Source organism: Labeo rohita, chromosome 4, assembly GCF_022985175.1.
Source record: "Labeo rohita strain BAU-BD-2019 chromosome 4, IGBB_LRoh.1.0, whole genome shotgun sequence".
NCBI classification, from domain to species: Eukaryota; Metazoa; Chordata; class Actinopteri; order Cypriniformes; family Cyprinidae; genus Labeo; species Labeo rohita.
In genome coordinates this window covers 45,477,995-45,504,710 of record NC_066872.1, presented here as the reverse complement: position 1 = coordinate 45,504,710, position 26,716 = coordinate 45,477,995, and the positions used below count along the sequence as shown (strand labels likewise).

The 26,716-nt window shown below is 37.1% G+C and overlaps 1 protein-coding gene across 1 annotated transcript; it reads right to left on the bottom strand.

Annotated features, from left to right (window-relative positions):
- Nucleotides 1–144: 144 nt before the first annotated feature.
- LOC127163705 (protein FAM180A) lies at nucleotides 145–12,337 on the bottom strand. Its single transcript, XM_051107043.1, has 3 exons — nucleotides 12,152–12,337; nucleotides 5,344–5,441; nucleotides 145–2,743 (listed from the first exon to the last, which is right to left on the bottom strand). Exons 1-3 carry the CDS (start codon nucleotides 12,228–12,230, stop codon nucleotides 2,393–2,395), a joined length of 528 nt encoding a protein of 175 aa, XP_050963000.1. The 5' UTR covers nucleotides 12,231–12,337; the 3' UTR covers nucleotides 145–2,392.
- Between the last annotated feature and the right edge of the window lie 14,379 nt (nucleotides 12,338–26,716).

Below are 26,716 nucleotides of genomic sequence, written 5' to 3'. Positions count from 1 at the left end.
GCCTGATCAAAAAACATTATTCGCCACAAAAATATGTGAGGATAAAACAGATTGCAAACCTAGAATAATAATTGTAACACGTAATCTAACTATAAAATAAGTACATGTCAAACATCAATGTTTAGTTTAAACCCATTTATTTAATGCCGCTTTAGGTGAATTCCGTTTATACGTTCATTTCATGTTACTGTTCACAATCTTTTATTGTCATTTTCTATGTTGTTTAATCTATTTGTTTATCTATCTATCTATCTATCTATCTATCTATCTATCTATCTATCTATCTATCATTAATCACATTTTTATATATATGTTGAACGATATATTTATTGTTGTATGTATTTGTCAGAAATTTCCCTTAGACTTACAAATAAAAAGATGTGCATTTCAAAACATACAGATGTACATAATCATTATTCAAGAAGGTAATTTTTACAACCGTAACCGTCATAAACCTGAGAAACATCTGATATGAAAGAAAAAAGAAAGAAAACTTTTACTGGTGACATTAAGCTCGCAAATGTTCATATATGTTTATGTACGTGTTTACAAGTTTCTAATAACTGTTAACTATTTGAATTCCACAAAACGATCATATTCGTGTCCTGTAGATGGCACTATGGACACATAACAAACACACACATACTTGGAGGAATTCCTGAGCCTGGACGCACTGGGTTTTGATCATTTGTTCATCATCATCATCATCATTGTCTCATAACGCTTTTGCTCAGGTGGCAGATGCTGAAACGTTGCCTGAGGTGTTCAATAAAACACCGGTGAAGTGCAAACTCGAGTCATTTATTGTCTCATGTAGGGGGGCTCGTTTAACGCGGTGAAGAAGCTGTGAAGTTTTAACTTTAATATCAGTCACATTCTCAGCGACGTTTTCTCCCGACCACAGATTTCAGCCGAGCGGAGAGCAGGTTCTGATGTGCCACTGGGAATATTTCCAGGCGAAAATGCCAGGCAAACACGGTCAAGGACGTGATAATGATTCTATTAGGAGATGCATTATCTCAGGAAAAAATGACAAGCCTCGCAAGGACACCAGAGCTCATTCTGCAGCATAATGTGCCATCAAATTTGACTGCGGCCTGGACCAACAACACGTTTATGCAAAGAATTCGATCTGTCATTGTGAAGGTGAACTTATGCAAACACAGTCCTTAAGATGCACATCATATTCATCTACCCACACTGTAATTAGAGATGTACAGTACAGTCAGAGCTTCTCAACCAGTTTTGCACAGGAACCAGATTTTACAATGGGTCAAAACCATATTGATCCTCTTCAGAATAAATGTTGTTCACAGTAATACCATAGAGGAAAATCTTTTGGAAAGAAAGAACCAGTTCTTATTTAAAGGACCATTTCTTCTTAGTGTAAAGAGCATTTTAATAATTAAAAACAACAACACTTTTTTAAGTGCTGTTGCAAGTTTGGACTGTATTTTCCTTTACTTTATGGAGGTTTGTTCACTTTTTTTGAGAATTATGTTTTAATTTAATTAAATTAATTAATTAATTAATTTTTTTTAGAATTTGTTGTGTTTTAATACTATAATAGTTACAGAAATAAGGTGCTATCTAAACTATAAATGTTTATTTTAGATACATTTTGATCAAGTTCAAATTCATTTCCAAATTATTTCTAATTTTGCAAGTATTTTAAGTTGCTTATTTTACAGATTTTTTTTTAATCAAATTTTGTAATGTTTGTATGTTGTAAAATAAATATAATAAAAAAGCCATTTAGTTTTTGTTTTTCATTTTATTTTTTACACTTTGTTTTTGACAGCTTATTCATGAAAAATACTATAGAAGGATTACAGAATTAAGAAGTTGCTAACTATAAAGCTGTTTATTTTCAGATTCATTGAGACTTCAAATATAATATTCATTCATTTTCAAATTATTTACTTCTGATTTTACAAATATTATGTAAAAGAAATATAAATTGCATTGCAATTATTGACATTGTCTAATTTGACTAGCTCTAAATGATTATATTTCATTATTTACATTTAGCATTGTTTTTTTTTCTTTCCTCTGATATCTGCGATCAGAACGTCAGCTAATAAAAATATGTTCTAAGAATGTTTTACAAGTTGCGAAATGTTAGCGAAAACATTAAGGGAACATTCTATTTTATCATTGTGCAAACATGGGAATATTACTTCTGAATGTTCTCTGAAACTACTAAGACCAGATAACTTTGATCGAACGTTCTATTAATGTTCCTGTAGGAACCTTTGTTCAACTTTGACAGAACGTTGCCAGAACGTCCCCTGTTAGCTGGGACAGTTCTGCAACCTATTTTGTGTCTCAGTCCTCCAGTTGAGAAGCACTGCAGTGGGCTGACATGAGTCGCTCCTGTCAGTGTCTTCAGTCAGTCATCCGCAGCTTTATTCGACTCGGGCCGCAGGTCTCCTTTAATGGCTTTATACAGTTGTACAAGTGCGTTCGCCCACAGCTCTCTCTGGTGGCCGGGGTTGGTATGTTGGAGTTGTTGAGCCGTAAACACCATCGTGAGGACGGTGCGCTCAAAGTCGTCCATCCGCAGCGAGCCACGACGCAGATCCAGCTGAGCACCGAGCCGCTGGATCTCAGAGAGGCTTCTGGGAAGCACATCCTCACACAGGACCTCCAGAACCTCCAGCTTCCGCATGGACGCCAGCTCCTCGTCAGATATGTGGAGCGTCCCGTTCACCGCATCCATGTATCCTCCTGACCACAGCACCTATGAAACAAAACCATCGCAAATAACAAAAAAAATTCACCTCATTTGTTCAAATAACACAGAAACAAACAAGAACCCAGTTAACAGCCAACATTCTCAGAACTTCTGGCAATGTTCATTCTTCGAAAGTAACAGTAATTAAAGATTTGTTTAAAATATCTGGTCTTTAATATGTTCTCAAAACATTATTTATTATTTACATTGTTCATGGAATGTTTTTTTTTTAATGTTTTAGTTCAATGTTCACGTAACATTTTTTAAATGTTACTGCTTGTTTCGGAATGTTCAGAGAACATTGAAAAGTAACATTTGCAACGTATTGTCTGCAAAATTCTAAAATAGAATGATCCCTTAACATTCGCATAACATTTAAAAACTTTTTTAACATTCAGATAACATTCAGAAATAATGTTTTAATAAGTAGGCTACATGGGAACGTTAGCAAAATGTTCTTAGAACAGATTTTGTTACCTGGGAAAATATCAGCAGCCTATTAATGTTGAAAAATGTAACAAATTCAATTTGTGCTGTTAAGCAGCTTTGCAAAAGCCAATACTATCAATCTTCAGCTTAGTTCAGTTTAGTTTAATAACGCTCTCAAAGTTCATCGGTTATTATAAAAATGTGATTTTTGCTATAAAGTGGCCCAAACTACTGTGCAGTTTAAATGCGGCTTCAAACGATCCCAAATGCAGTTGTAAATGATCCCAGCCGAGGAAGAAGGGTCGCTGTTTTACCTGTCTTATCGGTGTTTGATCTTCTTTGCATGTTCACTTTGCAAAGACTGGGTTGGTACTTCTGCAGCGATGTAGGATGATTTTGAGTTCAGAGAGAGATAAGGCAAGATGAGCGGTTGAGATTAAAAAATATTTAAATTGTATTTTTAAAAATGAAAATAACCGATCGCTGCACCAAATAAGACCCTTCTTCCTCGGCTGGGATCATTTACAACCACATTTGGGATCGTTTGAAGCCACATTTAAACTGCATTTTGGAAGTTCAAACTCGGGGCACCGTATCAGTCCAGAAGAAAAACTACTGCAATGTCTTCCTCAAAAAACATAATTTCTTTAAGACTGAAGAAAGAAAGACATGAACATCTTGGATGACAAGGGGGTGAGTACATTATATGTGAATGTTCGTTTTGGAAGTGGACTTCTCCTTTAATAAAGAGCAGATAACTCTGAATGAACGTGCTATTACTGGAAGAATGTTTGTTCATTACTTAGCAGAAGTTCTGAGAACATTTCCCGTTAGCTGGGCATGATCCAGCGCCATTTAGTTTCGTTCACATTCAACAGTGTCAGCGCAGTCCAGCTGATAGTATTACTGAATATTAAGCATCTTTTAAAAGAAGCACCGGAATACAAATGAACTCCTGATTTGCTCCCATTGATTCAGTGACGTTCAGCCGACCGAGAGCTCAATAAAACAGCTGTTATGGATGATTCTGCAGAACCTCATATCTGCTATCTGATGAGAGTTCAGTCTGATGTCTTGTTCAATCTGTCTTTAGTGCACGATGAGGCCGATCGACAGTCTTTAGTTTGTGTCTGATATCATGCAGAGTCATTCAGAGCCACAATGCTGGAATATTAATATTTCTTTTTGTTTTTTGGATTGAATCTAAACGGAGATGTCACATATCTCTCAGTATGGAGTGGCTGATGGATCTGACAGCTCAGGAGATTGCAGAGCTTAGCACAGCTCGATAACTGAATAAACTCGAGTGTATGAAGAGCTAATAAGAGCTGAGCTATTGATCGCTTCCTTCATTCAACCAAAGATGCTGAAAAACACTGCAGATAAACAACACAGATGAAAGTTTTAGTGCTCAGCAAACTTCAGTTTGTCCTAAAATTCCTTGTGAGAAAATAAAACAGACACAGGTGATTCTGAGCTTGACAGAAACTGATGAGACTTATCTGAGCTCATACTGAAAGCTTTTGATTGCATATATTGCCATCTTGGCCATTACAATTTGGGAATAGTTTAAATATAGTTTGAGACATTTTTGACATCTATTTTGGTATCATTGAGAGACTATTACAGTTTTAATTAATATTTTGAATCAGTTTTTATTGTTATTTTTTCAGTTTTATTTATTTATTGTCATTACAGTTTCTATTCATTTTTAGTTTCAGCTTTTGTTTTTACTCATTTTACTACATCAAGTTAAACTAAATGCAAATGAAAATGGATGCATTGGAACCTAGCTAAAATAAAATGTTTATTTATTTATTTATTTATTGTTTGTTTGTTTGTTTTAGTTAATTATTATAACCCTGTTTTGGCATTTTCAAAACATTTTATAACATTTTTCTTTATTTCAACAACAAAATGTTTCATTTTAGTTAACTATAATAAAAACTATTCTCATAGAACATGCAATTCTGTTTGAATATTTTGTTTGACTCTGAAATCATATCATATTACTGAAGTAAATGGGTTACAAAATGCTGTTTAATGTGCTCTATAATCTCCATTTAATTTCACTGCTGTCTTGGAGAAAGAGTTGAGATATTAAATGCACGGAATGTGAGATTTTTCTTTGTTATGTGTGAATATCACGGCATATTGCACAACAGCGTGAACCGTACCTCATACAGAAGGCTGGCATCCTCCGCTGATTTCTGAAACGTGGGGTTGAGCAGCGCTGGCGTCCCTCGCTTCACTCTGAAGGCTGATGGGAAAAGAGCTGAGAGACAGAGAGGATCATGGGTAATGTGTTATGTGACTGATCACACACTCGAAATCCAGCAGAAATTCTCACAGCAAGGCAAGAAGTGTTGCTGGTTTAGGTTCTCCACAGCGATTCACAGTGCAGTCGCCTCAAAATAACTTTAACTTGCAGATTCTCAGACTAAAGCCAATGTTAATGTTCAGACAGAAGCAGGCATGGCTTATGTCGGAGTGGGTCAGGTTAATGAAAAAAAAAAACATGAAATAACAACAATAAATCAGCAGCTGTGGTTGCCAGAACTTTACACGCTTAAAAATAAAGGTGCTTCATGATGCCAAAAAAGAACCTTTTTTGTCTAAATGGTTCCATAAAGAGAAAGAAGGTTCTTCAGATTATAAAAAGGTAGGGCAGAGATGGTTCTTTAAAGAACCTTTGACTGAATGGTTCTTTGTGGAACCAAAAATGGTTCTTTTATGGCATCACTGTGAAGAACATTTTAAAGCACCTTTATTTTTAAGAATGTACTGTGAAAAATACATAGCAACATTTTAAGTTTTACAGACTGAAATAAAATTTACATTAAAAAGGTGTATATTTCCTTAATAGTGTTAAGAAATCAAATTCATAAATTGTTTTTTTAAATATTATTATTATTATTACCTTTATAATATACTAAAAAACCCTTAAAAACACTTTAAGGAAAAATGCTTTAAAGGAGAAGTCCACAGAACAACAATCTACAAATAATGTACTCACCCCCTTGTCATCCAAGATGTTCATGTCTTTCTGTCTTCAGTCGTAAAGAAATTATGGTTTTTGAGGAAAACATTTCAGGATTTTTCTCCATATAATGGACTTCATTGGTGTAGTTTAAATGCAGCTTCAAAAGGCTCTAAACGATCCCAGCCAAGGAAGAAGGGTCTTATCTAACAAAACGATCTGTCTTTTTTTCGAAAAAATAAAAAATTCTATTCATTTTAAGCACAAAAGCTGGTGTAGCACAGGCTCTGGGATGTGCGTCCATGATGCTACGAATTAGTGATGGGTCGTTCTTGAACGATTCTGTCATTTTGAATGAATCTTCAATGTGACTAGGGAAGAACGAATCGTCTCGGGGAGTGATTTGTTCAGTCGCGCATGCGCAACATCCTACTGGAATTAGTTCACCTGTTTCGAGTCTTCAGGTTTTTCGAATCGTTCGTTCATCTTATGGGGCTGTCACGTGATGAACGAACGACTCAAACCCGAAAACTTGTCAGATAAGAAGTGAGGTGAGCTAATCATAAAGACCCAGGTAAACAATGAATGAATCTTTTCTGTTTCTTATAGCATTATAGTTTTGTCTTGTTTGTAGTGTGATCAACGTTTGTGTAAGCGATAGATGTGTTAGGGAAGTAACACGTAACATTTGAATCATATTTTGCTAAAATGAACGAAATGACTCGGAAAAAAAAGATTCGTTCATTTTGCTGAACGAGACTCAAAGGTCCGAGTCGGTAAAATGATCCGAACTTCCCATCACTACCACAAATCACGTGTAAGTTCATCGTCTGTGTACTGAGTATGGCGAAAAACTTAGGTGCTTAAAAAGTATGAAATAATTTATTTTCCGAAAAAAATGACAGATTGTTTTGTTAGATAAGACCCTTCTTCCTGCATTTAAACATACAAGTTCAAAATCGGGGCACCAATGAAGTCCATTATATGGAGAAAAATCCTGAAATGCTTTCCTTAAAAACCATAATTTCTTTACGACTGAAGACAGAAAGACATGAACATCTTGGATGACAAGGGGGTGAATAAATTATTTGTAAATTGTTTTTCTGGAAGTGGACTTCTCCTTTCAGGAAACCTTTCAGGAAAAATGTTCAGTGAATGATGTATTAATAATGTTTTTGTGCTAATGTTTATAAAACATTGTTAAAAAAAAAAAACCCTCTAAGAGTGTTACCTGTTAGCATTTACCAGAATTTGACTAAAATTACATTTCTTAGTTTTTCTCTGTATATATTGCCAAGTTTTGTTGTCTTTAACAGTCTTTTATTTATCGTTACAATTACAAACATTTTTGCAGTGTTGTTTATTTCCTGTAACGCACGGTTTTTACACGTTTTAGCGCATGTGTTCAGCAGCTGAGCATTTATGTGTCTTGTGCGCATGTCAGCGACTGACAGCGAGGCGCCTGTCGCCGAAAGATACTGGTCTCGTTCCATCATGAAGACTGCTTTTAACATCTGCATTACAGGCCTGGAGCCGAAAGACACTGATCTGATGAAGCCGAATAACGCAGGATGATATATTTTAAGTATAGATCCGTTATTAGTCCTCCAAACAACTAGCAAGTGAAGTCAGCTAGTTGAAAGGGAAGAGAAACTCACTGGAACAAGACACTTGAACCAAAAACAAGTCGAGGTTGACGGGAGCCGGTCACGTGTTTGATCCGCTCAGGATGTCGCCAACATCACAGACATTCCACATCTGTTTGTACCGATCAGCTGCAGATGTGTGTTGGTGGGTCCTCAGACTCTCACCTTCGCAAACTTGATCCTCCTGCTCTAAACTGACCTTTAAAAGCTCATAAACACAGTCGAGCCACAGCCTGCAGCCGCCGCCAAATCTTCTCCTCGTGACCGCCGCACTTCCATGGAAATGAGACGCAGGCGTGCGGATGATGTCCCCTCACCAAAACATCCAACTGGTTTTCTGAGGAAAACTCTTTAGAAATTCTGAATTTTTTCCCCCAGAAAAACAGCTGGATGAAAGTATCCGTGTGTGTTTTGAATGATAAACCACACACTCACAGAAATACAGGCCATTTGAAATGTCTCTGTGCAGCAGGATTAACACTTCAATTCACAATGCATTGAATTGATCAAAAGTCTCAACAGTTTAAGATTTCTATTTCTGTGAATCTTTTCCATGAAAACATGAAGCAGCACAACTGTTTTCAACATGTTTCTTGAGCAGCAAATCGGCATATTAGAATGATTTCTGAAGGATCATGTGACACTGAAGACTGGAGTAATGATGCTGAAAATTCATCACAGCAATAAATTACATTTTACTATATAATCACTTAGAAATCATTTAGTTTTAAAGTTTTAAATTGTGATAATATTTCATAATTTTACTGTATTTTTAATCAAATACACGCAGCCTTGGTGAGCAGAAGAGACATTAAAAAAAGCTCACTCACACCAAACACACACACATATATATATATATATATATATAAAGTTAAGTTAATGAAACATTATTTCTGAATGTTCTCTGTGAACACAAATACAGTTTTTAAAATTGTTGTGCAAATTCCATTTCATCATTTTGCAAACATTATGGGATGTTATTTTTCAGTGTTCTATGAACATTCTAAAACAACTGTAACATTTAAAAAAATGTTTCCAGAAAAAACATTCCATTAGTGATGTTTATAGAACAGATAGTTCTGGTCCTTAATTCTGATTGGTTGAGCTGCGTTCAAAGCTGTTGTAAATTACTCTAAAACATGCACCTTTGTTTACATCTGTGTGTTGCTCGGCAACCACTTTGTTGCAACCGCAACCGTTTCTGAGGAACTACACTGTTTGGTAGAAGAATTTTTTTTTCTTTATTTGCTCTGTTTTATTTTGTGAAACCTTACTACGTATATATGGAATAACTGTTTTATAAAAGAAGTAAGCCCTGTGAGGCCGTGGTTTACAGTGAATTTATTCTAGTAAGCCACTACTAAATATATTGTAGAAACTTTAATTTTCTGTAAAGCTGCTTTGCAACGATTTGTATCGTGAAAAGCGCTTTATAACAGCTAAGGCGTGTTGTTAGGCATGACGCATAGCAGAGTTTCTTCTTGGGGCTTATTGCTTTTCTTTTTTTTTTAGATTTATTTTGGCATTTTGCCTTTATTACGACAGGACAGATCAGAAAGGACAGGAAGCAAAGTGGGAGAGAGATATGGGGATTGAACACGGGACGCCCGGAGTGCAATGGCGCTGCCCACAGGGCTGTTGGCGCCGACGGGGCTTGTTGCTTTAATAAATAATATTATTGTGCTAACATTTTGAGAACATTAATAAAGGCCAGATAACATTCTATTGACGTTACTGGAAGAACATTCCAAGAACGTTCCTCACAAATCTCATTTACTGAAAAAAATATGTAGGTTAGTATAGGGTAAGTAAATATCTCTTTTTTGGGGGGTGAACTATGGGATAATTTTTGTGCCAATAAGAATGAACGTAACTTTATAAAACTGAACGTAACTTTCCAAGAAACGATCAAAAATATGCCACTGCAAAAGAAGAAAAACACAATGAAAATGAAAAAATGAACTCAGTCGCACGAATTTAACATGCTCTTCAAATATGCTTCATTCTTTGTTAATGATTTTCAAAGAATCGTTTTCGCGAATCATGGATTCTGAATGCGTTGCCACAACTTTCGCTTACGCTTCGCAAATTTTCGTTTGCTGTTTTGGCACAAACCTCTCGTGGGGGCGGGCTTAACAGCGATCTACTCTGATTGGCTAATGAGCTTTTGATGGACAGTTGCTCTCTGACCTGGAAGCACAGACGGTGACGTCAGTGGCGCACATATTGGAAAGCTGTTGCGGTGTGCAATACGTCGTGCTTTGTTTATATTAAGTATTAATGTTATTAGTATTTAACCTACGGTCGTCTCTTAGATTCTAAAGATGAGCACCCAGGAAAGACACGGAGCAGCATCATCTTCCACCTCAGCTTGTCCCTCAGGGCAGCTTGAAGTAAGTTCGTGTTGCTAAAGTAACGTTAATCAATAACATCGATAAAAGTTTTATTCATGTACAGTGTGCAACAGTTCTGATAGTTTCTATAAACAAAGCACGACGTATTGCGCCACTGACGTCACCGTCCGTGCTTCCAGGTCAGAGAGCAACTGTCCATCAAAAGCTCATTAGCCAATCAGAGTAGATCGCTGTTAAGCCCGCCCCCACGAGAGGTTTGTGCCAAAACAGCAAACGAAAATTTGCGAAGCATAAGCGAAAGTTGTGGCAACGCATTCAGAATCCATGATTCCCGAAAACGATTCTTTGAAAATCATTAACAAAGAATAAAGCATATTTGAAGAGCATGTTAAATTCGTGCGACTGAGTTCATTTTTTCATTTTCATTGTGTTTTTCTTCTTTTGCAGTGGCATATTTTTAATCGTTTCTTGGAAAGTTACGTTCAGTTTTATAAAGTTACGTTCATTCTTATTGGCACAAAAATTATCCCATAGTGAACTACCCAGAAAACCCAGAAAGAACAAAAAATGTAATTTTCAGAAATGTAATCTCATAAAGAAGCATGCTGCAACTCAACAACCCGATAAATTGAAAAAAAAAAAGGTTGTTGAGAAACAAAGTGAATGTAAAATGCTGCAAAGAGCCAATGAATATGCTTTATTTGAGTGTTTATCCCAGTGATTTCACAGTAACACTCCAGTAAAACACACTCACAGTGCGTGTCATTAGCACTTTGTTTTGATTAAAGGACTTGCGAGGTGGAAACTGTTTGCTGCCGCTTTGCCAAATTCCACTCAGAGGTGAACGTCCTACAAGCACTGGAGTAATTGAACATCTCTGTTAGCGGCTGCAGCTACGCCTCATAAAATCCCAGCAAAACCTCACAAAAACACTTGACTTTGAGTCCAAATGGACACCAGAGGCCCGGCTTGTGCCCTTGGACGGGGGAGGAATCTAATGAAATGCCAAAGCAGATACACAGAGACAGTGCGCCACTGGCACCGTGAGCATCCCGCCGTTATCGGCCCCCGTCATCTGGGCCTGCGGAGGCCGCCGAACGCTCGCTTCCACAGATCTCACTGTAAAAGCGCAAGGTCACCAATCTCACATGATTAGCGCCTCACGTCCCACAAACAACAGACACAAACTCATCCATCACATCCGCTGTGTTTGTTCCTCTGGAGGTCAGAGACTCAAGCTCTGGCTGCAGGTCAAACACGCTTCATTGAGATACTATTATAGCATTTGTTATTTTGAATTAGATTTTCTGTTTTCATTTGAAGTTTTTTTAATGTCTGTACATTTTTAATTATTTAAATACTCTGCCAAAGTATATGAAAATGATATATTTCCTATATATTATATATATTTCCCTTAGCAACTAGCTAAAATAAAATCTTTTAGTTTTAGTTAACAAAAATAACAATGGTTTGGAATCCTGTTTAAAACAGTTAGGGAATTTTAAAATATCATAATTATTGCATAATTCTTTTTTCTTGCAATTCTGAGTTTATGTCTCACAATGCAAACTTTGCAATTTTGCAACAAAAATTTTGGACCGTATTTTTCAGAATTTAAAATTATGCCTCAGTTTTCTCAGAACTGCAAGTTTGAATCTTGCCATTTCTGGCAAGAATTGTTGGAAATAAACTCAAACTTAAATTTTTTATTCTGAAATGAAATTGAAATGAGCTTCCATACTCTGGACACCACATATTAATTTCTAACAAAATATGTATTCTGACAACAAAATGTGCTACAGTGTTTCTCATTCACAGCTCCGGAGACATTTCATTTATTTTCCATCTCAGATGTTTCTCAACTTTGTTGGCACAGTTTGTGTGTCTACAAAACTCATTTCAAGCATTTAAGCAAAGGCGCGCAGATTGTAACTGCTCACGCTTTCTCTGTGAGTGATCTGATGTAACCAGTGCACTGATGTGGTGTAAGTGTCTCCTGTCGTACCTTTCCTCCAGTGCAGAGACGCAGTGATGGACATCTGACACATCAGCGCAGACACAGACAGAATCCGGAGGGCCGTCATCCTGTTTCTCCTCTTCTCTTGCTGCTTCTCAGCCAGGCCGAGTAACCGACGTGCTCAGCGGTAAATAAACAGAAGCTCACACAGAGAGAGAGAGAGAGAGTCTGGCTACATAAGCCTCCTCCTGTTGTTCCTTTTCCTTCAACATACTACCTATTTCTCCTCCCTCTTTGACGGGCTGGAATGCGCGTGTGTGTGAGAGTGTTTCATCTGGAAATCATCTAAACTCAAAGGCAATCTGCCTGTTTTTTTTCACAGACACCAAATTCAAGAGCACCAGCTTTCTGTAGCATCCAGATCAGCCATTTATGGCATTACTAAATATAGTTTATAATAATAGCATTAATAGTACATCTGGAGTCTGATTACAATAAACCCGACTATTATAAACCCCAAAGTATTAAAGCATACTCTTCAGCAAATGTAAAAAAGTGATAAATGTAATTACAACTCCATTCCTTTTACTTTTGCGTGCACCTCAAAGAAGAAGTTTTGTTATATTTGTCACATAGTTTTGTCAGCAGGATGAATGCACACACACTGTGCTTCATATGAATTTGTCTAGATGTGTTGTTTTTCTGGACATTTACCATCAGCGTCCAGTGCTGCATGAAAACAGTCTCAGTGTCGGCTCAGGAATTCACAGACTCTGTTCTTCCAGCAAACGGCTGTTTTCATTGGCGACAGATTGCAGGAGAATGTGAAGTTCAGACAAAACAAGAGTTCAGTAAACTGACCTTAAACTCCACCACAATCACCCTTAAACCTCACCACATGTTCACACATTACACTTAGAAATGTGCTGTTTCGTATAAATAAACATGCACAAACACACTTTACAGTCAAAACAAAAGCAAGTTTGAACTTCTCGACACTAGACGGAGTGCTGAAGATGAAGGCAGCCAGTATTGTTCACCCAAAAATGAAGACCTCAGACCATCAAAGATGTAGGTGAGATTTGGAGAAATGTAGCACTGCATCGCTTGCTCACCAATGGATCCTCTGCAGTAAATGGGTGCCGTCAGAATGAGAGTCCAAACAGCTGATTAAAACATCACATTAATCCACAAGTAATCCACACCACTCCAGTCCACCAGTTAATGTCTTGAGAAGACAAAAGCTGCAACAAATACATCAAGATGTTTTAAACTAAAATATATCAATCCATAATCAATAATAATGCTTCCTCCAGTGAAAGTGTTGTCTCTCACATCAAAATCCAGCCACATATTTGTTTACAGCTGTTTTGGTTTGTAATCAGTGCTTGACCTGTGCAGATTTCTGTCCTGATTCAGAACACTTTTTCATCGGCGGAAGCGTTACTATGGACTGTTGTTTTAGTTTAAAAAGTCCTACTGATGGATTTGTCATCTCAAGATGTTAATTGAAGGATTGAAGGAGTGTTGTGGGTTACTTGTGGATTACTGTGATGTTTTTATCAGCTGTCTGGACTCTCCGACGGCACCCGTTCACTGCAGATGATCCCCTGGTGAGCAAGTGATGCAATGCTGCAAAAAAATCATCTACATCTTAGATGGCCTGAGAGTGAGCACATTTTCATTCTTCATAGAAGCAGATGCCAGTTAAAGAACTTAAATTCTTAAGAGCTCAGTGAAGGTAAAAGCAGTCGATGCAGCAGGTGAGTCTGACTGGAGAAACAGCAGCCGAATGAGAACAGCTGGTGTGATTTTAACCGAGCTCTGGCCCACATCGCCAGCTGATTAAAACGCATCACACGCGCTCCGGGTCTCTGCTGTGTTTGTACTGAGTGCCGGCAGATGCTGCGAATGTCCTGCGGCACACAGATGGCTCAGATCTCACACGGGACGCCCCGGGACGACAAGATCCGCTCAAGACGCTTCCCAGGTGCTCCGAGATCAGTGTAGCGACGGGTCACCGCGCAGGTAAACACAGAAGAACCTGCCGACGAGCGCTGATCCCAGAACGGCTCTGCGTCCAACCACTACAGAATACAAACATGATGGAGTCCACAGGAAAATATCAGCGCTCTTCTCAGATATTTATCAAAGCCGTTTCTGCTAAAAGTCCTTGGGATGCCATAAAAACAAACCCAAATGAGTCAAGTCACATTTATTACTATAGCGCTTTACACAATTCAGATTGTCTCAGAGCAGCTTCACACATTTGGGACTTTGCGATGTTGGTCAATCTAAGCACAATTTGAGACATTAAGATCTGATCTGATATCCCAGGAGAACCATCTGAGGAGCTGGAGATTTTCCAGCGTTTCTCCTCAGTTGAATCCAGAAGCGCCAGATGTATTTTTTTTCGAGATGCTCCTTTTACCCATTGATGGCGCTACTGGAGCGTGTTTCCATCTGCCAACACGGGATTCTCTTCTTCAGAGAATACTTTAAGGTGTTGTTTGGGTTTGAATCCAGGTGGGCGCTCTTGTGAGCCCCTTGAAGTAATTGCCGCTGTGAACCTCAGATATGTAAATGTCTTGCGATTGTTGGCTTTGTGTCTCTGAATAGCTGTAATTGCTGCACCGTGATGTTGCGTATAAAAGCACCGGTTTATCTGCTTTTAAACCGAATGAAAGAGTGCGATGGAGAACAACATCTAAGACACCAGCCCTGTATACGGTAAATCACCCTCGAGTCACCGCGTGAAACTGCTTGTTTGTCTCCGGTAACATGCAACTGACATGAAACCTGACCTACAGACACCGACACATCCAGACACATGCAGAGCGACAACATTAGTTCAACTGGCACACAATGTAGCCTAAATCAGTATGCAAGATTGGAATGGAATTGGACTTTTTTTTTTTTTTTTTTAATTACATTAATGGAATATTTTGTTCATAGTTATTTGGTCTTTAAAGGAAAAGTTCATTTCCAGAACAAATGTCTTTCACAAATGTTCATGTCTTTCTTTCTTCAGTCGTAAAGAGGTACATCTCATTTTCTCCTCCAACTTTAAAATCGACCCACATCACTGCAGAAGTACCGACCCAGTGTTTAATAAGTGAACATACCAAAATCAAATGCTGTTCAAATGTATAAAAAAAGGTAAAACAACGATGTAGGATGATTTTGAAGTTGGAACAGAAAATGAGATGGGAGTTTTTTGACCTACGCTAACTGTCATGAACCGGAATACACAGAGTTCACACAGAGCTAGACAAGACGAGCATCTAAGGTTAAAAAAATATATAAATCTATAGTGTATATACACTTTTTTTCTTTTGAAAATAACCGATTGTTTCCTGCATTCCTCGGCTGGGATCATTATAGAGCCCTTTGAAGCTGCATTTAAACTACATTTTGGATGTTTAAACTTGGGGGCACCATAGAAGTCTACTATACGGAGAGAAATCCTGAAATGTTTTCTTAAAAAACCTATAATATGTAAATTTTTGTCCTGGAAGTGAGCTTCTCCTTTAATAATGTTCTCAAAATGTCAGTACAAAAACATGATCTATACATCACTCATGGGATCTTTTTGTCCTGTGAAATTTGTTACGTGTTACTTCTTGTTTCAGAACATTCCGAACATTCAAAAGTAACGTTCTCATGATGTTTGCAATATTATACATTGGAATGTTCCCTTTACATTTGCATAACCAAGAAAAAATATATACACTCAGAAACAATGTTACTTTTTACTGTTCTGAATGTTCTTTAAAAAGTATAATTAAAAAAAATGGTAGACAAAAATGTTCCATAAACGATGTGTGTTGTGAGGACATTAAAGATCAGACAACTCTGAACAAGTGTTCTATTAACAATACTGGAAGAATTTTTGTTCAGCTTTTGTGGGAATTTAAACAGATGCACATATTTACATGTAAACGCAATCAAGATTTAAATGTATGTCATATATCTTGTACTTTGTTTCTTTTATTCAATTTTTGCTTAGTTTGTATTTTAATCTCCATTGCTGGCTAGCTATTTCCATTTTGTTTTCTGCTTTTTAAAAATTTAAACAGTATGTCCCAATAGCATACTACATACGCCAAAGTATGTGACCAGTAAAGTATAAGGATGTGAACTGGGACACAGAGTGAGAAACAGCAGCTACTAAATAGTGTTTCTCAGTGGAAGAGTCAAAGATCAACACACACACACACAGACATACAGCACCAGCGAGGGCCCAGATGAGATGATTAACACAAACTCAAGAGTGCGAGGAGAGAGACTGGATCACTTGGGGTCACAGATACATGATGATGATGACGATGATGATGGTGGTGGTGAAGGCTGGTCTGCTGTTCTGTTTCTCCCACAGTCTCAGAAGAACAGCACAGGGACTGAATGGCCATGAATCACAGCAATAAAAACACTGAGACAGAACAAAGAGAGAGTGTGCAGGGAAAACAGAGCTGCTCTAATAAAAACCCAGTCGTCTCAGTGGTCTCTCCTCTGCTTTTCAAGAGACGAAACCCCTTCACAAAGTGCTAAAAAGTAATCAGACGAGAAATCTTTTTAAATTAAATAATTCAGTGCACTATAAAACACACTGTAACTTTCAGGACTCAAATCGTCCTCTCCGGTCCAAAAAAAAGCATTTAAAGCAGCTCATGCTGAACAACAACTGAGAGCTTCAAGCTAATCTGCACAATTAAGAGCAATGTCAATAAAAATGTTCCTTTTAAGTTATCTGTACTTTAACATCACTCTCACAAGGTTAGCATGAAAATATTCTTTACATATTGTTCATGGAATAGTTTTTTTGTAAATGTTACTACTAGTTTCAGAACATTTAGAGAACATTCAAGAGTAACATTCTCATAATGTTTGCAAAATGAAACAATGGAATGTTTCCTTAACATTCCAAAAATGTTTTTAAAACATTTCAAAAGAGAACATTCAGAAATAGCATTTTTTTTATTTCCGTAGCACATATATACCTAGAAAAAAGACACCCCTTGACAAAGTGCTAAAAAGTCCTCACAAGAGAAATCTTTTTAAATTAAATAATTCAGGGCACTATAAAACACACTGTAACTTTTAGGACTTAAATCGTCCTCTTCAGTCCAAAAAAAAAGCATTTATTGAAACTAGACTCTAAAGCAGCTCATGCTGAACAGCTGAGAGCTTCAATCTAATCTGCACAACTTAAACCTTTGTATTGAGGGTAATGTCAATAAAAATGCTCCTTTGAAGTTATCTGTACTTTAATATCATTCTCATAATTTGAATATTCATCAATCGTTTTTTTTTAATGTTACTAGAATGTTTGGATTCAAAAGTAACATTCTCAAAATGACTGCAAAATGAAAAAACGGAACGTTCTCTTAACATTCCAAAAACGTTTTAAATGGATATTTACAGTATTTTTTACAGCATTTTTTTTTACAGTCAGTGGTTCCCAGGAACTAACATTCTTCAAAATACCTTCTTTTGTGTTCAACAGAAGATAACTTCATTTTTGGGTGAACTATATCTTTAAACACAGCATAGCAGCAAAAACCAACTGATGCTTCTTGCTTATAACAAGAAACCTTGACAGGTGAAGCTCAGGAAAGTAATGACAGGAAACCATGATATGAGAACTTTAACTGCACATAACGGACTCTATCTGTCATCAAACGCTGACAGCAGCGTGTGCTAATACAGTAAACGCTGAACTGACTGACAGCACATTTACTTTACCTGCATCTGCAGAGAGACGGACGCGTCTTGCTCGCAGGAGCGAGATAATCACACTAATGGCAAAATGTTTTGGACAGCCACGCTTTTCCACAGACTAAAATAAATGCATTCAGCGTGATTTCAGTGAGGTGACGATCGTCGAGAGAAAGAGGGAGAGAGAGACAGTCCGTGGGGGCCGCGAGCGTCTGACAGCTTAATTGCAGGTGCGCGCGCTCAAAGGCAATTAAACTCGGAGAGACAAGAGACAGAAAGCGCGCGAAATGGGACGTGGTTAAGACTCAATTCAGCACTGCTGATGAAACATCATCAAATTCCCTGAAACATTAAAGCAAACACGAGATGAATGCTGATTATTCGCGCTGTCTCTAAGATAAAGCGCAGCTCGCGGGCGTGATGACTGGCCGTCGGACGCGCGGTTCGGGCGCGCGCGCGCCGGTGGCGTTTAATCAAGCGTGTGCGGCTCTCAGACGGGGCGGTTCCGACCTGTCTAAACTAGTCACCCAACGCAGACCCAACTGAGCAAGAAAAACACAGATCCAGATCACCCACACAGAAAAAGACTGAAGGGTTAGAGAGAAAAACACAGTCTGAGATGAACTCATGAAAAAATATTAGCACGTATTTCACCGCATAATCTTAAGAACAAAACAATTCATACTTTTGACAGTAAACATAGTAAAGCCTGTTATTTGACAATTAGTGTTTTTTGTACATTATAATTTTTTATTTTTAAATTACTGTACATCTCAGTGTTATTTTTTTTCTCTTTTTTGGTAATTCTCATCACTGTCAAGAGATTATAATTTTTATGATTTTATGCTTTTTTAAAAGATTTTTAATATATATATATATATATATATATATATTTTATCACATAATTTTTATATTACATTATCATTATTATAATTTTATTATTTATAGTATTCTCTTTAATACATTTTATTGAGGCTTCATTAAATTCACTTTATATACTTCAAAAAATATTTGTATAATATTTATCAAATAAAATACAATATTTAACAAATATAATATTTATATTAATAATAATATTTATACTATTTATAAAATAATTTTATATACAATAATATTTTTTTAAATAATATATTCCTGAACTATAATTAAAAATTATATAAAATATATTTTTTTAGAATACATTTTACATCAAGATTCATGAATTTAAAGATCAGAATCCTAGTATATTGTACACTGCACAATATACACCCTGATGACCCTGGACCACAAAACCAGTCGTAAGCAGCACAGCTATATTTGTAGCAAAAGGATACAAAATACAAAAATACATTGTATGGCTCAGAATTTGTCAATTTTTTTATTAGGATATTAAGTAAAGATCATGTTCCATGAAGATATTTTGTCAATTTCCTACTGTAAATATTAAAACTTAATTTTTGATTATTAATATGCATTGCTAAAAACTTCATTTGGACAACTTTAAAGGCGATATTCTCAATATTTATATTTTTTTATTTTCAGCTTTCAAGTGATGTTTTATTTCATTTAATAAAAATAAATTGACCCTTATGACTGGTTTTGTGGTCCACGGTCACATATAATAATTATTTTTTAAAATACTTATTTTTGTTTTTTTAGAAGCCTGAGTGGGAGATTGTGGTTGTTTGTTTCCCATTCATTTGTCACACTGGAAATGGAAGGTCAAACCAAATGCATTGCATTGTGGGATACAGTATCTGTCAGTGTGCTCTGGACATTTGTATGCATAATATATGCAAATGTAGCAGGTTGTGCATACATTTAATTCCCATTTCGAGTACAGCATACTGTGTTTAGCAGTTTACTAGAAACAGAATTTCAGAGTAGTACAATATATCAGTGTGCAAAGCTGTAAAAGTCTAAGGTTCTTGGAGTTAAAGATCAGATTAAAGTTGACCGGACACTCCAGAGTCTCCCGCTGTTCCTCCAGTGAATGAAGACGGTCTCACAGAAAGTGAATTGACTGCATTCTGAGAGGATGTTTACCTGATCAAAGAGCAGCCTTTATTAGCAGAGAGGCTGAGAACAGCACAACTAATAGAAAGTCAGCCGAGCATTAAACTGCGTTTCATTACTAATTCAGATGAAGAAGCTCTAAACGCACATAAACAGCAGCAGAAACGAACGAAACCTGCGGCACGACTCCTGAAACTCTCCGTCTTCATGCCGTATGCCGAATGACTCCACACAGGTCATGAATATTTAATGAGGGAGTTTATGATTGACAGCCTGTAACTTAGCAACCCGCTCAAACGTTCTAACGGCGACATACTGATACATTTAGATTCATTTCCGTGCAACGTTCCCACAATGTTTCTAGAAGTTTGTTTGAAATCGGAAGTGTCTCCTGTCCAGAAACAGGTTTGCCAATTAGAGAGTAAAACTGCACAAAAACAGTCTAATTAAGTAACTTAAGGGTTTAAAAGCAGGTGAAAAATGAATTCACTCTATCTGTTTTCGGTTCCTTGACTAACAATATAAGTGAATTGGGAAAAGTAAAATATGACCTCTTGAAACTCACTCATCTGTAATAAAAGTGCATGTATTCTGAATATTTAATATCTATAATCTCTTTTCTTCTCTCGTCGGAGCTGTGAAGGTTTGGATCTCAAACCTTGGATCTCCCATAACGTTCATCTGGAGAAGCAAACGAGCATCTCTGACCCTCAGAAACGCCAGAAACTCGGCTCAAATGAACCTCGCACGGCGTACTAACGGCTGATCTCTACGAGATGGATCTTAAGAAAGGCCAGACATCTTTATGAAGTGAAGCTTGTAGTTATTTTAGTCTCGCTCTTGTATTTCTGTGTCTCTCCTTTGAAGTTTTATGAGATTTTTTTGCCCGTTTTATCAGCTGGTGAAAATCCAATCGCTTAGAAAATATATAGTATCTCAGAAATAATAATCCAACTGAGCTGTTGAAGTATAAATGCTTTACAGACAGGAATAAAAGACATAGAAAGTGAAAATATGGAGCACGCATTAGGCTAAACTAAATGAAAACAACAACATAGAGGTTTGCCTTTGGCTCCCGAAAGATTTTCAATGGAAAAACGCTGTGATTTAATCTGGACTTAAACTGTTTCCAGGAAAACAGCCCAGGGAAGCTTAATTTAATTCTAGCAAAAACCCAAAGCATCCGTGGCGCTCGTGACGGATCGGCCCTGAAGGAAAGTCGCTAGACGCTTTACATCTTCATATTCTCCACAGTCTAAAGGTCAGAGGACGACGTTTCCAGACTATTAGCAAAGGAAGAGAAAGCGTGCCGGTGAGATTATTCGCGTTTCTGGGATCAAAGGGATTGAATCAGGTGGGATTTTTTTACAGCGCATTCATATGCAGATCACAACCTGTTATTCCGTCAGTCAAGTAGATCCTCATTAACGACCTTCCTAAAAACACACCGATCACGAGACGGCTGGCTCCGTTCGGTCAGATTACTGTCAGTGACGAGAGAAAGCCTCCAAAATGCTCATTAAGAACTTCTTAGAAATGTCTTGTTCTTGGAAAAAAAAACCTTGGAACAAACGATTAGATTACATCATATTCTGAATGTGAGTTTGCACCTATTTAAATACATTTAGAATCAATAAATACAATATAATATCTTTAATTAGATCATTTTTAATTAGATTTTTCTTTTCTTTTTCTGTTTACACTTTCATTTTAGTTCAAGGTTTAGTCATATTTTTTATTGTATCTTTTATTCTTTTTAAAATTAATTTTAGTTTATTTAGCTTCAGTTATTGTAGATCTTTCAGTTAAACTAAACAAAAAGGAAAAATGCTGCTTTGTCAACTACTGAGATAAATAAGTGTAGTTTTTTAACACTTGATTTTAGTTAATTTACAGTTCATCTTATTTCAAGAAAATGTTATTTTTATGGCCCACACTTTTTCCTAAATATAATTTTTACTAATATCTTAATTTTTTTTAATCATTAATACATTGGGACTATTGTATACATTTTAAATAATTATACAATTATTAATTGTATCAATTTAAAAAATAAAAATAAATAAAATATTTTGATATTTTTATGCAACTTTTAACACAAACCTATTTCTCTATGCTGTCATTTACTGTTTTAGTTTTCGTCTGACATAACAAAAGACTTCCTCCACTTTATTTCCACCACATTAGATAAAAAATGCTAATAAAATCTGAATTATGACATTGAAACTCAGAATTTTGACGTTGTCTTGCAATTATTATTTTTTTTAATCCTTTTAAATATTTTTTTCTTTACTTCTGGTACTGCTTCTGTATAAATTGCTTTTGAGTATATTTTTAACTTAATAGATTCGTACAGCAATAGAGGGAACTATAAAACCAAATAGAAATGACTTTTAACAGACACAGAGAAAAAGAAGTTCAGAAGTGCTGGAAAATGTCAGATGTGGCCGAGACTCATAAATATTAGTCACAGGCCAGCAACTTTCACTTCAGTGCGAGAGAGACAGATTTAATTAATCACAAAGCCTATCTCTGCCCCCAATAACAAAACTTTACTTCTTCCATTAAACTCCTGTCCCACTCTGGAGTATTTTTCCTGTCATATCCGCTCAGATAAGCCGGCCCGTGTGTGTGTGTGTGTGTTTCTCTCCAGCAGGAGATCAGGTTTATTAGCGGAGCTCCTGAGATCTCCTATATCTGATATCGGAGTGGAAACGCACCTGCTCATGGATTTTATCGGTGAGTTTGGCAGCCGTGCGACACTAAATTCATCCACAGAGGCGGAAAGCGAAGGAACGGCAGCCAGAGGAGGCACGAAGCCGCAGAGATGTCATTTCTGCACGACTCGTGACGCCCATAACAAACAGACCTGAAACAACCACAGTCATTTAGAACGAGGCAGTTGTGCTAGAAATGAGCCAGAAGTGAACACTTTCATCAATAGCATACTTTATCGACGTTTAGCTGAACGCTCATGCTGCTCTTTCAAAAAAAAAAAAAAAAATCAGAATTATGATTATAAGTCACAATTACGTTTTAATTACATAGTTACAATTGCAAGAATGTCAGAACAAGAAACAAGAAAAAGGTCAAAATTATGAGATAAAAAGTCATGGAAGTGGCATAATTAATTTTAGCTCTCATCGTCTCACTTCTAAGGCTAGAGGAGAATGTGACGAGATCTGATCTAGTCCCCAATGCGCCGCTGCCTACTTAGACAACATGTTTAGGCCTAATCGGCACTTTCTCTATACAAAGAAACCTTGTTTGGACCAAATTAGAATTCAAATTAGACCCCGCAGCATCTCACTAGGGTTTAGGACGGTGCTCAGAATCAGACAGGTGCAGAAGGTCTCCCGTGTGCTCCAGACACCAATAATCAGGTCTCTTCATATGTAGCCGGAGGGTCTCATTAGCCGAGAGCGATCCGGACGCCACGGACAGCCTGCCACTGTGTTATATTTTAAGGAAGCCAATTGGGAAATGATGAAGAGCTCAGCGGCGTCTCCTCATCACAGCAGTAAACAAGATGCCATAAGATGCCGTTACGGTACACAACAAAGATGAGCGCATTAAAAACGTCCGGGCGCATAAAATGCGGCTCTGCGGGGAGGAATCAATACCGTAATGCAGAAGCTCCTTTATGCGCGTTCGACCCCAAAAATAATCAATTCTCGGTTACCGTCCCGCTGCTGGACCGTGAGGGGCAATATTCACTCCTGCACTGGAAATCTGTTCATTTATCACGGGCTCTGTAGCACTGGGCTGCCGGTGAGGGCGACGCTCAAGGCTGTCAGATATGTTTTACCCGGCAGCTTTTAAAGCGACAGCTCTCTGATTACAATCACGGTTTCCAACTTCACTTCTCAACACTCAAACTTCAGATGGAGCCATAAAAACCCTCCTGTACGGCCACACTGTGATTACAGAGAGGAAAATGGCCGCTAGAGACAAGCTTCGAAGAATATTCTGGGTTAAAACTCAAGGCTGAAAAAGAGAGCTGATGTGTTTCTACAGTCTTAAAAAAAAAGGTTCTTTATTGGAACTGATGGTTCCATGAAGAACCTATCCAGTCCACAATAGTGGATGAATACGGACAAAGTCAGAATTGTGAGATGTAAACTGTAAATATTTTGGCAATATTTTCTTGCAATTGTGAGTTTATCTGACGATTCAGACTTTCTTCTTGCTTCCACCATGACATGAAAAAAACAAACAAAGAAGTTAACTGCAACTTTAATTCTGACTTTTTCTTGCCATTTCAAGCTTATGTCTCACAGTTCAGACGTTTCTTCTCAAAACTGACTTTATGTCGTTATAAACTCACAATTGCAAGTTAAAGTCTCAAAATTCTAACTTTACATCTCACAATTTTGCGTTCTTGTAAAAAACATAAAAAGGTAACCAGAACTTTTTATCTTTCTTTTTGCCATTGCGAGTTTATATCTCAAAATGTGGACTTTCCTTCAAAATTATGTAATGCAGTGTTCCCTTAATGTTTGCATAACCAAGAAAAATGTTCTTAAAATATATTTTTTTCCTTTGGGAAAAGGCTAATCAGAACAATTTACATGAGCAGTAACTCTAAAATTCCAAATGATTCCAAATTGTACATGAATACATTAGGTAAAATAGTCTTCCATAACAGTCTTTGTGAGAAACAAAGTCAGAATTGTGAGATAAAGTGTCATAATGTTATTTTTTCATTCCGTGGTGGAAACCGGCTTTCATACAAAAAGAAAAAATGATTAGAAAATGGTTCTTTTAAGAACTGATCACTACAAGATTCTTTGGGGAACCAAATACAGTTCTTCTATGGCATCACAGTAAAAATCCTTCTATTTTTGAGAGTGTAATATCGCCTCTCTTGCTCTGATACAGTACGTCTAGCAGGTCTGATAAGACTGAAGTAAAGGCAGGATATTGCATGCATCTCTATCTGACAGCTGAGGGACCTTTTCTCTCTGGACCTCTGGATCCTTCACATTAATTGTCTCCAACTCAATATATGCCCTTTCGTGTAGGTTCCCCTGAACATTTGTCGCTCTGACAGCAGCCTGATTGTTATTTCCATCTCAGATGTGCAGATGTAGCAGAACTCGGCGTCTTTGAGAACAGAATAAAGGTTAGAGATGCTTCGGCAGGCCCACTTCCTCTACTGCCGCCAAACTATTTAGAGGGAGTCACGATTCCAGCGAAAACAAACAAAGATCCAAGACTTCACTTCCTATTCAAGGCCTCTTCCAGGATTTGCTCCAATCACAGCTCCAAAAGTCCTCCCAATCTGTAGCTCTGCTCCAAAACCTAGTGAACTCCTGTGCTGTTTACTGTCTACATAGGCAGCACCCTTCCAAAGGTTAGCATGCTAACTGACATGGAACCTGTTCTTCCAGTTATGTGAAACATTTTAGTTGGACGCTATTCTAACATTTTTTTGATTGTTACTACGTTTCAGAATGTTCAAAGAACTTTCAAGAGTAAAATTCCTATAATTTTGCAAAATGATGAAATGGAATGTTCCTTAAACATTCGGAAAAAAAACTGACATTTTAAACATGCAAAGATGATGTTTTTTGTTGGAACTTCATGGAACATGAAGCAAAACATTAAACTTATTTTAGCTGGGAAGAGAGTCATCAGAAACTAGTCAATTTTTAATTAGATGAAACTATATTTATTGATACCTTCTGTTCATTATGTCTCTTGTCTCATCTGGCATATTTAATCTCGTAAAGCCTGACATTAAAAAACTAACATAAAAATCTTTTTTTTTTTTTTTCCTGACAGTGAACCACTGAACCTCTAGGCTAAATATAAAAGACAGTCTGCATCTGTGTTTTATGTTTTGTATCATATTTGATAGATCAGTTTTATTAAGCAAACATACGCCAATATTGATGAAATTCTGATGCTTGTAATATATAAAAAAAATCAATGAGATCTTTATCAGTATAGCAGATACTTGCATCAGATTATTGAAATATCAGTCAGTCTGAATAACATGTCTTAGTAAGATGAGATTGAAACGATCCAAGCATTTAACGCAATGCAATCCAGTGATGATTAAGAGATGAGGAAACAAACGATGATCAGATTTGAGACTCACTGATTTTTCATGAAGCCAAGCCGCTTCTGTCCAGTAAGCGTTCATATGGAAATATTCCTCAAGTTATTCTTATGTTTACTTGATAAAAATCAGTTAAGATTTGACAGCAAAAAGGCATGTGAAGTACCAGCTGAAGGTGGACATTTGTACAATTATACTAAAAGACCATGTACTTGATAAAAACATTCCAAACTATCAATCAGACAGGTTTAACAGCAACATTTTGAGCACCTGTGCTCCCTTAAAATACTGCCTACCTAGGTGGCTCAGTAGGTTTTGGAGCAGATACACATCTGTGCTAAATTTCTATGTGATATTAGTCATTTTCAATTCTATTTAGGGCAGACAGGGTGGATAGTATGCGCATTGGGACACAGGGTCAGTATGAAGCAGAGAGCACCCTCAGCTCATTACCCAGAATGCAACAGTGCTCGTCTACATACCGGCAGCAGTGATAAATCCTCTTTTATTTGCAATTAAACTCCTCCTAATAGCAGTCCAGCGGCCATCGATTTCCCAGCGAACGCTCCTCCAGCTAAAGAGGCCGGACTCTGATCGGGAGGAAACGGGGAAATTTCACAGCACGTTTCCTTCAGATCTACTTTAGAAACACACATTAAAACACACACACTCACACAGGACTGAAGCGCGATTAAAGTGGGCTTTGGACGTTCTCTGTGCTAAAGCCATAAGCTCTAATATGACTACAAACATCATATTTGCTCGGCCTGTTTTCGTGACTTTTTATGAATCCTGGTTAAAGAGAAAAGCCAAACAACACATAGGTTTATTTT